This window comes from Miscanthus floridulus, chromosome 12 (assembly GCF_019320115.1).
Source record: "Miscanthus floridulus cultivar M001 chromosome 12, ASM1932011v1, whole genome shotgun sequence".
NCBI classification, from domain to species: Eukaryota; Viridiplantae; Streptophyta; class Magnoliopsida; order Poales; family Poaceae; genus Miscanthus; species Miscanthus floridulus.
The window spans coordinates 37,236,028-37,252,606 of NC_089591.1; the positions used below are offsets into that span (position 1 = coordinate 37,236,028).

Below are 16,579 nucleotides of genomic sequence, written 5' to 3' on the forward strand. Positions count from 1 at the left end.
GTCCACCTCCTCGCTCCGTGGCTTCAAATATCAGTCGAGGGCTCCGGCCTCGAACACATCTACCCTTGCAACCTCTCTCCTTCCTCTCTTATAGATCCAATCAACTTCATGGCCGATGAGGACAACCACAATAAGCGTGTGGCGGAGGAGATTCCAGAGGAGAATATGCCGGTGAACCAGCACCTTCGACGCATGAGGTGAGATCGACATCTTCTGTTCATGATGATGCACTATTCTGACTTGTCTATAGGTTCATTTTGAATGACAGTTTTTGTCCTCTTCCCAAGGCTAGCGAGCCTTCTGACGTTGCATCTTCTACGCTGGCTTTGTTGTCAGATTCCTCTGATTCATACAACGGTGATGACGCCTGGCGTTTCCTCTAAGAGTGGCTAGCTTGAGGTCCACCTTGGGTTTTTTTCAAATTGCCCTTCACACTGCTAAAGAAGAGGCTAGCACTGCTCGGGCGTGGCTGGCCGAGTCTGATGCCATGGTGGCAGGTAAAATGAATTCCAGGAATGCTCTTATTCTGATTTTCAATGTCTTTATATTGATAGCTCTCCTATTTTTGTGATCACCAGCCCTAACAGTGCAATTGGAGTCCCTCCAACTGGCGGCAAATAAGGCCATGGACGTCATCAATGCTTAGGGCCCCCTCATCAACTCTCGCCTCCATGACGTTCCAACCCGCGTTCAGGAGATCGCCCTCCATGGCGTCCATCATGGCACATTGGTGGCGCTAGCCACAGCGCAGGTTTAGACTGGGCACGAGCTCCACACCATGGAGACTGGCTTCCCGATGGGTGATGGCCCCGAGGAGCATGAGGATTTGATCGAAGAGTTTGTCATTGCAGCGGAGGCCATTGTGAACATCACATCTGCTCAGGATGTGGTGAACAAGGTCTTCGATTAGTTTGTATTTAGGGAAAACTAATGAATGAAATATTTTACTCTTCCATGACCATGTCTTAGTGCAATGTCCTTGTATATGTCATGATTGTCTTTGTTTTCACTTTTGCTCTATAGGCGATATATATTGTATCGGCTTTTATATCTTTAGGTTTATTTTTGAACTAGAGGCGATACCCTTCTGGTATCGGCTATTAGAGCTGATGACTGAACCTATTAGCTATCGAGCATCGATCTTAAACGTTGAGATAATACTCCTTCAATCATTTTCCACTGATCGCTTCCTGATAGGTTGGATCAGAACTCTTCAAAATTTAAACAATTGATTAATCTAGGCCAAGCAAAACAATCCTTAAATTTCTTCAATAAATCTACTAACTCTGACTTGCACTTAGGATTTGACTTATCATTCTCATACGTCGGTCTAAGCCTATCTCCAGGACCAATATTTATTTCCCTTAATCCAACGACCGACGCGAAGCCATGATTATCCATCAAAACAAACTCTTAGAGCCGACTGCTTGGATTGGCTATTGGCCTTCATTACTGATCTTAATGAAGCCTCCTTCCCATAACTTACTAGAAAAACACTCAAAGTCTTCTAGCTCCCAAAATACTAGATCAGCTGTTGCGATACTCACAGATTCATCAACGCGAACCAGCTCGACATCATCTCCATGCCATTGAATCAAACATTGATGCATGGTTGATGGCACACAACAGTTTGCATGAATCCAATCACAACCAAGGTGTAAACTGTATGAATCTTTTCCATCGATGATGAAGAATGTGGTGAGCAGAGTCTTACTCCCAATTATTAGTTTGACCATAGATAATCTAAAATGGGCACATCTTTGTAGTAGAATGCAGCGAACAATTATAAGCAAATTCAATATGAGGCAAACAATCTTCCCACATCTTAATGTTCTTCTTTAAAACAGCCCTTAACATAGTAGACAAAGTTCTATTGACAACTTCAGTTTGACCATCAGTTTGGGGATGACATGTAGTAGAAAACAAAAGCTTAGTCCCCAGTTTTCCCCATAAAGTCTTCCAAAAATGACTAAGAAATTTAGCATCACGATCAGAAACAATTGTGTTGGGCACACCATGCAAACGAACAATTTCTCGAAAGAACAAATCAGCAATATGAGTAGCATCATCCGTTTTATGATAGGGTATGAAATGTGCCATCTTAGAAAATCTATCAACAACCACAAACACATTATTACGTCCCTTCCTAGTCCTTGGCAAACCCAACACAAAATCCATAGAAATATCTTCCCAAGGGGCACTAGGAACAGGTAGAGGCAAATACAAACCGTGTGGATTTAACCGTGACTTAGCCTTTTGACATGTCGTGCAACGAGCAACAAACCTCTTCACATCTCTTCTCATCTTTGGCCAAAAGAAATGACTAGCAAGTATGTCCTCCGTTTTCTTAGCTCCAAAATGCCCCATCAAGCCACCTCCATGCGCTTCCTGCAGCAACAACAAACGAACGGAGCTAGCTGGAATGCATAGCTTGTTAGCTCTAAACACAAACCCATCACTAAAGATGAATTTGTTCCAACCTTTCCCATCTTTACAATGCAGCAACACATCTTTAAAATCAGCATCATTAACGTATTGGCCCTTAATTGTTTCTAATCCAAAGATTTTGTAATCAAGTTGATTCAGCAAGGTATATCTCCTAGACAAAGCATCAGCAATAATATTCTCTTTCCCTTTCTTGTGCTTAATAACATAAGGAAAAGATTCAATAAATTCAACCCACTTAGTATGTCTACGGTTCAATTTCCCTTGACTACTAATATGCTTCAAAGACTCATGATCAGAATGAATAACAAACTCTTTGGGCCACAAGTAATGTTGCCATGTTTCTAATGTGTGAACAAGAGTATACAATTCCTTATCATATATAGAATAATTTAGAACAGGCCCGCTCAATTTTTCACTAAAATACGCAACAGGTTTGCCTTCTTGTAACAAAACACCACCCAGTCCAATTCCACTAGCATCACATTCAAGCTCAAAAGTCTTATTAAAATTAGGAAGTTGGAGGAGAGGTGCATGTGTCAACTTATCTTTTAGCATATTGAAGGAGTTCTCTTGTACTTTGCCCCAACTAAAAGGCACTCCCTTCTTTGTAAGCTCATTCAAAGGTGCAGCAATGGTACTGAAGTCCTTCACAAATCGGTGATAGAAACCAGCAAGTCCTAGGAAACTCTGCACTTGTGTGATAGTCTTTGGTATAGGCCATCCCTATATAGCTTCTACCTTGGCTTGATCAACCTCAATTCCCTATGGAGTCACAACATAGCTAAGAAAAGACACTCGATCGGTGCAAAAGGTGCACTTCTCATGGTTACCAAATAAACGTGCATCTCGTAAAGCATTAAAAACAGCACATAAGTGATCAAGATGTTCATCCATAGATTTGCTGTAAATCAATATATCATCAAAGTAGACTACAACAAATTTTCCAATGAAAGCACGCAGAACCTCGTTCATTAACCTTATGAAGGTACTAGGTGCATTAGTTAACCCAAAAGGTATGACTAACCACTTATATAAACCAAATTTAGTTTTGAAAGCAGTTTTCCATTCATCTCCCAATTTCATACGAATCTGGTGGTACCCACTTCACAAATCAACTTTGGAAAACACATTAGCACCACTCAGTTCATCAAGCATATTATCTAATCGTGGAATAGGGTGTCGATATCGAATGGTGATATTATTAATAGCTCTACAATCAACACACATACGCCATGTTCCATCTTTCTTAGGCACTAAAATGACAGGAACAGCACAAGGACTAAGGGACTCACGCACATAACCTTTGTCGAGTAGTTCTTGCACTAGTCGTTGAATTTCCTTCATTTCTTCTGGATTAGTCCTGTATGGCGCACGGTTTGGCAAAGATGCACCAGGAATAAGATCAATTTGGTGCTCAATCCCTCGTATTGGAGGCAGCCCCGCTAGTATCTCACTTGGAAAAACATCCGAAAACTCCTGCAAAATGTTAGCAACAGCAGGGGGCAAAGAATGCTGCATATCGTGAACTGAAATCAAAGCACCCTTGCATACCAAAGCATAGGCAACAGAAGTGGAATCAACCAATTCATTAATATCAGATTTAGTAGCAAGCAAGCAATGTCCTTTCAATCTTATCTCATCTTTGTTACTACTAACAGATTTGACATTTTTATCGATCTCAGATTTAGTTTTCTTAGCTTTAGCAACATCATCAGGCACAATAGCTTCAGGAGACATAGGAAGCAAAACAATTTTCTTATCATGGTGTATGAGAGAATACATATTTGATCTACCATGATGCATACAATCTGTATCAAATTGCCATGGTCTACCTAGCAGAATATGACAAGCTTCCATAGGCACAACATCACACTCAACAACATCATGATATGATCCAATAGCAAAATGAATTCGTACCAATCTCATTACCTTAACCTTACCACTATTGTTGAGCCATTGAATGTGATATGGATGTGGGTGTGGTTTGGTTGTAAGTGCAAGCTTCTCTACCATATCGCTGCTAGCTAAGTTGTTGCAGCTACCTCCATCAATTATCAAACGGCACGAACGCTCTTTAATGACACACTTTGTTTGGAACAGTGTATGCCGTTGATTTTGCTCCGCCTTCTCCATTTGTGCGCTAAGCACACACTGCACAATGAGGCTCTCATAATGATCTGCATCCTCTGCTCCAATCTGCTCTTCTGGTTGTTCCTCACTTCCTACATGGTCAGCAGCAAGCAAAGCAAGTGTATCTTCATCAAAATCACTAGCAGAGGAATACTCACCATCATCTTTGATGACCATAACATGCTTGCTTGGACAGTCACGCATCACATGTCCATATCCCTTGCACCGGTGACACTGAACATCTCTTGTTCTACCTGTAGATGCCATGGATGAAGCACTCGCAGTAGGCTTCTGGGTCGTCTTCTCCACTGAACTTGCGGAAGTAGCACGAGGTTTGTCGCTGGATGTTGGCATAGGAGCACGTGTGGTTGGAGTAGTAGTCATGCGGGGCTGCCATGAATTAGCTTTCCCTATAGAAATATTATTCTTGGCACTGGCACGTCGCCCTTGCACTTTCCTTTCAGCTTTACAAGCAAGATGAAACAAACGGGTTACGTTAGTCTATTCTTTATAATCAAGGATGTCCCGGATTTCATGATTTAACCCACCCAAAAATCTTGCCATAGCAGGTTCCTCATCCTCATCTAAATTACAACGCAACATACCCATTTGCAATTCTTGATAATATTCTTCTACACTTTTAGCACCCTATCTCAGTTGTTGCAATTTATTTAACAAATCACGTGCATAGTAAGAAGGAACAAATTTGGCCCTCACGATTCATTTCAAAGCATTCCAAGTTTGTGGTATGTTATTAGGATTTTTCTTGCCATGTTCTATCCACCAAACAGTAGCAAAATCAGTAAACTCACTAGTAGCAGCCCTAACACGTGTATTCTCAAGAAATTCATGACATGCAAACTTTTGATCAACGGCAATTTCCCAAGTAATGTATGTATCAGGATCATATTTACCATCAAAAGGAGGTATCTTAAATTTTATCTTACTGAAAGCATCATTATTATTGGGTACCTCACGTCAGCGGTGACCACCCATACCTCTATGATTATGGCATAGGCGACGCCGGTCATGAGTGTCATGAGCATCATGTTCAGTATTAGCAGTATAATCATCATCATAATTATCTTTGAATCGCCCTTCGTCCTTGTTGTCTTCATTATGCTGCTCTTTGTCTTTCGTGTGGAAGTCATCAAAATGCTTCAGAAGAGCAGCAAGGCTTCTATCCATATGGGCAACAGATGCCTCCAAATCCTGTAAGCTTGGTGGTGGAGGCAAGTTGGGTGGCCTCTAGTTGCCCAATCTTGTCATTGGTCACCTGTAAATCTTGATCAAGTCCTTCTGTATGCACCTGCACTTGCCTTGTAAAATGTTGAATGATGCCCTTGGTGCGAGGAGATTGTGGCCTCTTGTTAACATCCTCTGATCCTAACATGGTTTAAAAGACAAGGGCAACAAGAAAACAGGTGAAGAAATAAAAGCCCTACAGCTATTAGGATGTAGCTACTGCAAGGCGCTCACTCTCAACCTGTTACAAAAGCTCTTACCAATTCTTACCTTGCTCAACAGGAGGGAACGGCAACCAACAAGTCTGCAACCGTGGAATGAAGTGTATCGGTGCCGCAACAACAACACCTGTCAAGCTATAGTCGAAATATGTGGAGCTATAAATGGGCTGAAGCAAGGAAGTACTAGCACCATGTTAGTCACAAAAGCAAGCTGAATAATCGTTCAACGGTGGTACTGTGCTGGTCCTAGCCTAGACCATGCTAGAGACGCGAGCCTAGGCACAAAAGAGGTCACAACACACCACCGAAAACAATGGAGAAGCACAACGAACAACCCCCTTTTTCCTTTTTTCCCCTATTTTTTTTCTTTTTTTTTCTTTTTTCTTTTTTTTCTTTTTTTGGGGATCCTCAAAACTGATTATATAAACAAAAAAGACTTCACAGGAGTCACACACCACACAAACTTTTTTTGAAGGAATGGGGTATTCTCTCTCTCTCTCTCTCTAGAAAAAAAACCGAGCCAAAACATATATGCAGGACGTGGAGTGTTTGAGTATAAGTAGGACTACTGCTGCACAAAGATGTACTCAGATTCAGACTCACAATAGCAGCCAGGTAGCTGTCAATTCAGACTAAAAACCGATTCCAACTCGAACTCAACACCACGTGGGATTCGGTCTCCAACTTAGATTCCTACTCGGTCTTGAACACAAGGATGTATTCGGATTCAGCCAACAGAAGGTTTATATGTTAGCACACGGCTGTGACTAGAACGTGACAAGAACTCGAAACTCTAAAGGACAAAAACTAAGACTAGCAACTCGACACAACCGATGTAGCCGACGACTCAACAAGCCCTAACTAAGCAGTGCTAGCAAAGGCTCAAAGGGTTTATAGGATCACGGTAAAACTAATCTACTATATTTTTTTGGCTTTTCTAGACTATAGGAAAAATTTGAACAACGAAGGATTGGAAGACTCTCACCGATAAACCTTGCTCTGATAACCAACTGATATGAACCCGCTAGGGTTTATTTCCGATCTTTCGATGAGAGGCCTAGGATAACTCGATTGATGGGTGGAGACGACATTCATGGGCCGACTATAGCCTTCCAAGCTACGCCTTAGCAACCGATACACCACCTCCAATGGCTGCCGTGATCTTGTGGAGCGCATCACCCGACCACTAGGGCACTCGTCCTGCAAGCAATCGAAGAACTAGCAAGAACAAGTATAGCAAGTACTGAATTACTAGATGTAGATGAAAGTTTCAAACTCAATCTCAATTAAGGTGGGGTTCCGAAGATAAGAAGACGGGCGACTGATCCAGCACGCGCGCTTACAAGCAAGTAGCGAGAGCTAAACTTGATCTAAACAAAACCCGACTATTCTTGGTGGCGGCTAAGGAGTATATGAAGGTGGAAGGACACCCAAGGGGGTGTTGGGGTCGTTCTCCAACCCTAGGACGCGTCCCTAATGGACCCAACTTGATACACGGCCCATTGGACCAAACTAAGGTGACGCATCACCTTTGGACAGACAAGCTCTCAGTAGTAATTCAGTCATTGTGGCCACCTCAAAACAGATATGGACTTGATTCCAGATCCATATGAAAATAGACTTCATAAGGATTCCATGAAGTACTTGAATGCCCCAATCCGAGTCCGTATGTGACCATGGTGACTATCACAATTTGGAGCTGTCCTGGAGTCCGAATTCAGCCTCCGCGAATCCTTGTCCCTTTCGGTCCTCTCCCTGGTTCCTAACAAAAACAAGAGTGCACGCGTCTCCATGGTCTAAATATGATGGATAGGAACTCAAGAGTGAACTTACTTGATGATTAATGTGACGAGCACGGGCGCGAGTAATAGGACCAGAAACTGGTACTCGTGTCGGCGTGGATGTATCGTTGGTGTTGATGTCCTCATCAATCGGCCTTACATCCTTTTAGTCCGTCGTTTGCTTTGTTACAATACAATGTTTCTTACTTTGAGCGATGGGTTATGTTTCATTAGCTGTTCTATTTCGATCTTGATCGTGCATAGTACATGGTTAAGGCATGTCCAATCTTGAGGAGGTTTGTTGGCTGGTTAAATCTGGTCTATAGTTCGTTGTTATGGCTGCAACGATCTGGTCGATCCCCACTGATGGCACTTTAGATCGGAGGATGCTAGTTGGTTGATTTGTTCTTTATCAGGCGTGACCTTAACTGTTTGCTATGCCTGCATTGGCTAAATAGTCGATTGCATATGCCTTAACGCCTATAATGTGCTTCCATGATTTTGTTGAATGTGAATAGATCTGTTTGCTTTAAAGGTTTGATTTGTTGTCTTTATCATGGTTGCCATCGATCCGGTCGAACCCTACTGTTAGAGATAGTAGGTTAAGTCTTATGAGCTCATAGATTTGTCCATGTTAAATAGTCGATTGTTCACATGCCGTAGTCCTTTTTCCACCTGAATCGGCTATTTCAGCTGATCCGTTTGAGCTTTCACATATATAGCATGTCTTTTGGAAAGCCTATCAATGTATAGATGGTTTTATGGACTCTTTGGTTTTGGTTTGTTAGTATCATCATAGCTGCCATTGATCCGGTCGAACCTCACTATTGATGATAGCAGATTAGATTCAGAGTATTTGTAGATCCATTTATACTAAACAATAGATTTGTTCGTACGTTATATCCTTTCTTGGTAGATTCATCGGCTCAATGCTTTATACTGGTAATACCTACTTAGCTAATGATTTTACTTAAATCTGCGTGTATGGTACCTATCAACATAAAATCAATCATGATCCACGAGCTTCACAGTCTATAAATAATCAATTTCTTCACGTATCGGCCGTTCAGTCGATTTTTCCAGTCTGGCTGCTCCTGAAGTGGCACACTTGGAACAATCTGGGCAAAGACTGGCATGTTCCACCTTAAATTACTGATAAACTTTCTCTCCTTGTCAATTGTAGGTCAAATTGACTGGCACGCCCTGGGAGGAATTCGTAGGATCGTTTAGCCCTGCGTTGAAGCCAAGCGGATCTCCGGTCTTGCTCCATCAAGTAGATCCTTCTGGCTTGCCGTGTGCTCGGCGCATCGACACGTTTTTGTGCAGACACACGTTCTGGCACGCCCAATGGGACACCATAATCATCATGGCGGCTTACAACAATAATGACATCCTTATGGTACCTTATGAAGACCTACCTGATGAAGATAAAAATGTCATTAGCAAAGCTATAGAAGAATTTTAGAACAAGTGTTTGTTATCCTATACCAAGACATATGACAATAAAGTTATTTAGAAATATTCACTACCAAGAGTTCTGTTGCATGGACAGTCGAATACGGACAAAGCTGAAGATAGGTGTTTCTTCGTAGAAGCTGTAAACAAATCTGTTAATGATGCTATATTCAACCATAATATAGTCTTCTTAAACACATTCCACAACACCATGAAAGAGGTGTTTCATGGATGTCCAATTGATCAGGTCAGACTGGTTTACTATATTATTCCATATCCGTCGACTCAGGGGACTAATCAAGCTGGTACTAGCCATCAAGAAGCAGCACCAGCTGGTAATGATGATGTCCAGACAGTTTAGAGTTCATCTGAGCAAGTTCAAGGTGCTACTGCTAATCAGATACAGTATAATCCTAGATCATCAGTGCATCATGTGCAATAGCTGATGGGGCAAGGTTAGAACCAGATGGTTAATTTTGGCATATCAAGCCAAATACCGTTGTCGGGTCAAAAAATAGAGCCATCAGTTCAAAGAATTCATAGAGATACAGATCCTACCATCTACAACCAGAGACTTCAAGCAGCAAACCAGCAAAGGACCCAGTAGATAGAGATTCCACATGGATATCATTATGGCGTAGATTACAATACCCTTCACATGATGCCAAATCCGGGGTATTAAGGTACCCGAAATTTTAATCCACAGATGGGTTAGCAATTGTAGAGAAATCCAAATTCAAATGCTGATGAGTTGTTGCTCAGAGTGACCGAGATGATGAAGAATCAGTTCGATTTGAAGCCAAAGAGGCAGACCTTCTCGTACAAACGCCCATATCCAGAGTGGTATGATTTGGTCGCTCTTCCTATAAATTGCAGGCTCCTAGAGTTTACTAAGTTCACTAGCCAAGATAGCACAAGCACAATAAAACATATCAGTATGTATCTTACATAGCTGGGCGAAGCATCTATTGAAGAGGCCCATTGAGTTCATTTCTTCTCCTTGTTCCTGTCAGGACCAGCCTTCACTTGGTTTTTATCGCTACCAGTTAACTCTATTGCCAATTGGGCTGACCTAGAGAAGAAGTTTTATACATATTTTTACACTGGGACAGGAGAAAAGAAAATTACCGATTTCATGACTATAAGGCAGAGAACTAATGAATCGGGCACCAAATTTCTTTAAAGGTTCTGAGAGACTAGAAATTTGTGCTTCTCATTGAACTTGACTAATGATCAGCTAGCTGCTTTGGCCATTCAAGGAATGTTGCCAACATGAAGAGAGAAGCTGCTTGGGCAAGAGTTTGACAATTTAGGTTAGTTGGCTCAACGAGTGGCGGCGCTCAATAGCCAATTCCAGAATATGTATAGAGATACCCGATTCCAGAAAAGTGCCGCAATTGCCAAAACATATAATTCATATTCAGTTGATGACGGCTACGAAGACTATGAAGAAGAAGAGGTTGCCATAGCTAAATGGAATTGGGGTAAGAAGATAGTAATAGTGCCAAATCCTTGGAGAAGAGGAGTTGAAGAGAGCTATGATTTCAATGTCATAAAATCAGACAAGCTCTTTAATTTGTTACTTTAGAAGGGATAGATCAAGTTGTCAGACAATCATGTTATGTTGCCCCCTGATCAGTTGAAGAATAAAAAGTTCTACAAATTTCATAATGCCACTTCTCATTCTACTAATGAGTGTAGAGTTTTTTGGCAACATATACAGAGGGCTATTCAGCAAGGAAGGCTCAAATTTGATATACCTCGAAAGATGAAAGTTGATGATAATCCTTAAATTACTGATAAGCTTTCTCTCCTTGTCAATTACAGGTCAAATTGACTGGCATGCCCCAGAAGGAATTCATAGGATTGTATAGCCCTACGTTGAAGCCAAGTGGATCTTTGGCCTTGCTCCATCAAGTAGATCCTTCTGGCTTGCTGTGTGCTCGGCGCATCAACATGTTTTTGCACCGACAGCAACATTCGTTGATGTAGAAGCATCAAGGAAGCAAGAAAGAGTCATGGTGGAACATGATTTGCAGGCACATATGATGTGGTAGCAACGGTGCAAACAGCTAGAACAGAAGATGTTCAGTTGAAATGCAGGATGGTAGAGAAGGAACTAGGTTTGTTGAAGTTTGTATTGGTGGCTTGTGTGATTTTAGTGCTTGCTGTACTTTTTAGGAAGTAGATGTTTCTTGCTTTTTTAGTTGTGATGGAAGACAATGGTAGTAGTTGGATGCTTGTTAGTTTGTGGTGTAGAAGTATGGAAGATGTATTGAATTGAAGATGTATTTTGCTATCTTTGAATCAATTATGAATTCCAAGATAAGGCTTTCAGGTTTTGGTTGCTCATCATCTCATGCTGTCATGCTTCTACATGCTTGCCCTTTTCAATTCAATTCAACTTTGCATAGCTTCGAATTGCCAATGCTTGCTGAACTATAGAAGAACTTATAGCCTCAAAGGCAACCAAGGAGTGATAGAAATGACTGAACATTACAACCTAGAAGTCTGGCATTACATTACATTACAGGTGAAGGACATCACAAATGCCTTAAAAGTCTGGCATTATATTACAAGTTCAACAACCTGAAAGCCTTGAAAGTCTGGCAGTACAATGCAAGTTAACATCACAATATGGCAATACATGCTCTTAGGGATCAGCACGGTCTTTGAGAAGCAGCAGTTGGCTTGGTTGTGTGCGCTTCTTCACTGATTGCTTCTTCACCTTGGGTAATAGTTGTGATTGGTCTCTAAGTGCCCCTCACTTGCTTCCTCCTCTGACTCATCCTCTGCACTGCTGTTAGCATATGGGGTGTCATTTGCATCATCATCAAGCTCAAACGTGGTTGGCCCATAATTTGGCCTATCCAAGATGACATCATCTAGATTTGCTATTTGTCCACTCTTCATGCTCTTCTTGAATTCCTTGAACTTCTTTTGAATCTGTACAACTTCTTCATCTTCCTCAGATGAATTGTCATCTCCAGGCAAAAACTCACTATCACCGTTGTCCTCTAAATTCTCTTTGTCATTCAAAACACTTGAAATATTTTGTTGACTAGCAACTGGCTGACTCCCTTGGTCATCAACCACCTGCTTCCCCTTGTCCATCTTGCTAGGGATGTACCACTCCCTTACAAATTTGATCTATTTCTCTACATCTTCCCTACTTTCATTCTTATTATGAGCAATCAAGACATCTTCACCTGGATCTGTTAGTTCCTCATATCCACCTTCAAACTCACTATCATCATGTTCTTCTTGCTCACCTTCAATCTCATCTTCAAAGTTGTTGTCCTCGTCATCCTCTTCCTCTTCATCATCAACTGCATGTCCTTCAACATATATCTCTGCTACATCTTCTTCCTTAGTGTTGTTTGCCATTTCAATGCAAGCCTGATCATCCATCAGAACACGTAGGCCATTAGAAAGCTGCCTTCCAGGAACAAGCCAGTGCAACAATGCTCTTTCTTCAACAGTGCAATGATCATTAAGGTGCCCCATAACCTCAGGGAGAGAGACTTTATCACGGTCAATGTATGACACCTCCACTTGTCCTCCCAAGTAATACACATTATTTTCTCTTCTCAAGAATTCTCCGCCATAATGAAACCGAATAGGAAGAGTATCCAGAGGGTCCATGGCGCATAAAATATCCTACATTACATGCAACAGGAAGATAATTAACATCACACTTGCAACCGCATAAACAATTACACAGTTACACAACACACGAAGTCTGCTTAAATAAATGGAATTCCTAAACTAATCATATACCACGCCGGCTAATGGTAAAAATGACTTCAACCATCTGATCCCTAAAAAGAAACTTCCATTTCATAAAAAAGGCTTTGATTCAAACTAAAGAACAACAACCTGGCCTTTGGCGTAGCACGGGGACCACCTAGCCCGCATCTGATGTAGATCTGCACCCCTGGCACCCTCAGCGTTGGAGCACCTACGCCGCACCCGCACCAGCACCCTCCACCATCACCGTCGCCGTCGCCGCCGTCGGGAGTTAGGGTTTGGGGTTGAGAAAGGAACGAGAGTGAGAGGAGAGTGCGGGAGTACTTGGGCCGCGAGACGAGGAGAATGGGCCGAAACCGTGGTCGTGGCGGGTTGACTGGGCGGAAACCGCCGTCGCGTCGGCGCGAGGGCCAATTTTAACTGATTTAGAGAGTTAAGAGAATGTGCGTGTCTGATTTTCAAGTTAGAGGGCTAGAAATAAACTACAGTCATAATTGGAGGATCAAAATAGACTTTTTCCTAAAATATAAAGATACCGTGAACGATTTTATTTAAATGGCTCTAAATAGTGACAGCAAGGACTAGTAGGGGCGGCAAACATACTACTTACTACTACTCGCTAGGTGAATATCTTTTTTGACAACACTCACGAGGTGAATTTGGCCTGCCCCGAGGGGATGGAGGCGCCACTATCTTGTCTTTTCCGCTAATAAAGCGATCCTCCTAGACAAAGCCCCAAGTTACAAGACAGCTTTTTCTTTTCATCCTTTCGGAACTAATAAGTTCACAGGACCAAATATATATGTATATATAAAATAGGAACTAAGTGCAAAAGGTTTTATTTTCCTCTTTTCTCCTTCTCTGACTAGCCAGCGTAGTAGTAAATAAATAATAGAGATAAAGAGAAGGGATTCTTCGCATCTCTCCTCTCCGCGTTCTTATCAGTAGCAAGCTCGGCACGTCATTGCACACTGCGACACCGAGCCGAGCGCGAGCCTCCGTCCAAAGTCCAAATCTTCAGCTCTCTCCGACGCATGCCCGGACCGATCGGTCCAGCTCTACCCACCGGAGGTGGAGGCAGATCGACCAGCAGCTGACTAAGGTGGATCCAATTCGGAGGCATGACAAGAGGCCCCTACCCGCCGACGAGGAAGAGGAGGAGGAGCTGCCCCCGGGCCCGCCGCCGCCAAAGCACGAGCAGCTGGATCAGGCTGAGGAGCCGCATCACGTCGACGTCTCACAGCTGCAAGGAGCCACCTTTAGCGGCGGCGGAGGGTCGTCGTCTTCCGCCGTCGGTGGCCCGTCGCCGGAGGCGTACGCGCAGTACTACTACTCGGCGCGCGCCGACCACGACGCCTCGGTCGTGGCCTCCGCGCTAGCCCACGTCATCCGCGCCTCGCCTGACCAGCAGCTCCCGTCGCAGCAGCAGGCGGCGACCTTGTACGCCGCCGGCGCCGGCGCCGGCGCCCCCGGCCATCATCCGCAAGCGGCTGCACACCACCATCTGGGCGGCCACGTCGCCGCCGCCGAGGAGGAGCAAGGTACGCGCACGTAGCCATCCGTCCGTCCTCTCATCGGTCGATCCAAGCAAGCTAGCATTCCTCCTTGTTGTCCTGTGCGCGCGCGCTCCATTGCGAAAGCATGGTACGCGCACGGTCTCCGCTCGATTGCGCCGTTTGGAAGCTTCGCACCGTCCAAATCAGTGACACGTCCATCTCGATCCAGCCAGTAAATTACCAGCAGCTCTACGTGCTTTCTAGTACTAGCTGGTAATAATCCGTGGGTTAATTTCACATTAACAATGAACTCTCGAGAAAGCACACGAACAGGCCAGGATCATGCACGCAAATAACTATGCTGAATTATCTTGCCAAGGAAGAGTATTTTATGCGTACGAATACGTTAGCTGTGACGCAACGTACTCTCACGATGATTTGATAAAACTTGTATGTGTCCAGGCCAAGACCAAGTAGTAGTAGTTAATTGAGGATGGCCATGTGTTTTGTGATTGCGGATTACTAAACTAAGCATGTTTTGTAGCTGTGACGCAACGTACTCTCACGATGATTTCATAAAACTTGTGTGTGTCCAGGGCAAGACCAAGTAGTAGTAGTTAATTGAGGATGGCCATGTGTTTTGTGATTGCAGATTACTAAACTAAGCATGTTTTGTGTGCAGGTCGGAGCAGGCGGCACTACCGAGGGGTGAGACAGCGGCCGTGGGGCAAGTGGGCCGCGGAGATCCGGGACCCCAAGAAGGCGGCGCGGGTGTGGCTGGGCACCTTCGACACGGCGGAGGACGCCGCCATCGCCTACGACGAGGCGGCGCTGCGGTTCAAGGGCACCAAGGCCAAGCTCAACTTCCCGGAGCGCGTGCAGGGCCGAACCGACCTCGGCTTCCTCGTCACCCGCGGCATCCCGGACCGGCACCTGCAGCATCCATCGGCGGCGGTGACCCTGGCAGCAATGCCACCGCCGCCGCACCACCGGGGCCACCAGACCGTCGTGCCGTACCCTGACCTCATGCAGTACGCGCAGCTGCTGCAGAGCGGCGCCCGGGGCGGCGGTGGTGACCACGCCGCCGAGGCGGCTGCGGCTGCGGCAGCGGTCCAGCAGGCGCAGCAGCAGCTCATGATGATGGGCGGCCGGGGCGTCAACCTGCCCTTCTCGTTCTCGCCGTCGTCATCCTCGTCGGCGGCGCAGATACTGGACTTCTCCACGCAGCCGCTCATCCGGCCCGGCGGCCCGCCATCGTCGCCGGCCGCGGCAATGTCGTCGTCGTCGGCCGCTGCGGCTGCGGCGCCGTCCACGCCGTCGCCCAGCGGCAGTCATGCATGGCCGTACGGTGGGGAGCACCACAGGAATAAAAAAGACGCGTGATCGACCGAGCTGGATATGCATGCATGCAACAACTTGCAAACTTGATTGCAATGCGAAGCGAGAGGATCAGATCAAGTAGCTGTATGGATCGGAGGAATGGAATATGCATGCAATATGGCCGGGCGGGGTAAGTGGCAGCGACGATTTTTGGTGCAAACATTATTAGCATTTTCTTGGCCCTTTAATTTCCACGTTTATTTCTTTTTTTTTTTCTCTCGAAATGATCTTCTTTTGTTCATTTCTTGGAGGATCTTCTTCATCACTTGATTAGAGAACTAGCTAGCTAGCTAGCTGCTAGGAGGAGCTTGCTACCTTCTTCCTTTGTCTAATGGTCTGCTGCTCATATCTTTGATTTGTTCAAGTGTCAACTAATTAATTACTTTAGCTGTGCAAACTAATTAATCCAAAGCAAGAGGAGAGGAATCTTATTGATGCAATATATATGGCATGCTTTTTCTGTCTCTCTCTGCAAATGATTGATTTATTATTCCTTTGTCCATATATTGGTCGGAATATATATTGCAAGCTCTCGTATGTTCTGTCTTGTATATTTCGGATTGTACAAAACGAACCACATCATCAATAGATGAACACTAGACGACTTAATTAGCTAGGAACATTGTTTTGAGACACGTACGATATACCAATCCAAATTGTCTAATTTATTTAA

At 44.1% G+C, this 16,579-nt stretch overlaps 2 protein-coding genes across 2 annotated transcripts; one reads left to right on the forward strand and one right to left on the reverse strand.

The window, feature by feature from the left end:
* Positions 1 to 4,287: 4,287 nt before the first annotated feature.
* LOC136498437 (uncharacterized) lies at positions 4,288 to 4,845 on the reverse strand (the record flags this gene model as incomplete). Its single annotated transcript, XM_066494371.1, has 1 exon — positions 4,288 to 4,845. A coding segment is annotated over exon 1 (558 nt), but the record flags the coding sequence as incomplete, so codon positions are not given.
* A 7,973-nt stretch (positions 4,846 to 12,818) lies between these two features.
* LOC136495713 (ethylene-responsive transcription factor ABR1-like) lies at positions 12,819 to 16,333 on the forward strand. The gene is made up of 3 exons (XM_066491571.1): positions 12,819 to 12,847; positions 13,934 to 14,571; positions 15,209 to 16,333. The coding sequence occupies exons 1-3, from the start codon at positions 12,819 to 12,821 to the stop codon at positions 15,907 to 15,909; spliced, it is 1,368 nt and encodes a 455-aa protein (XP_066347668.1). The 3' UTR covers positions 15,910 to 16,333.
* Positions 16,334 to 16,579: the final 246 nt, after the last annotated feature.

Coding starts and splice junctions, on each gene's coding strand:
- LOC136495713 (XM_066491571.1), top strand. CDS start 12,819: ATGTATGACACCTCCACTTGTCCTCCCAA. Junction 12,848..13,933: donor ACCTCCACTTGTCCTCCCAA/GTAATACACATT, acceptor ATAGAGATAAAG/AGAAGGGATTCTTCGCATCT. Junction 14,572..15,208: donor CGCCGCCGAGGAGGAGCAAG/GTACGCGCACGT, acceptor TTTTGTGTGCAG/GTCGGAGCAGGCGGCACTAC.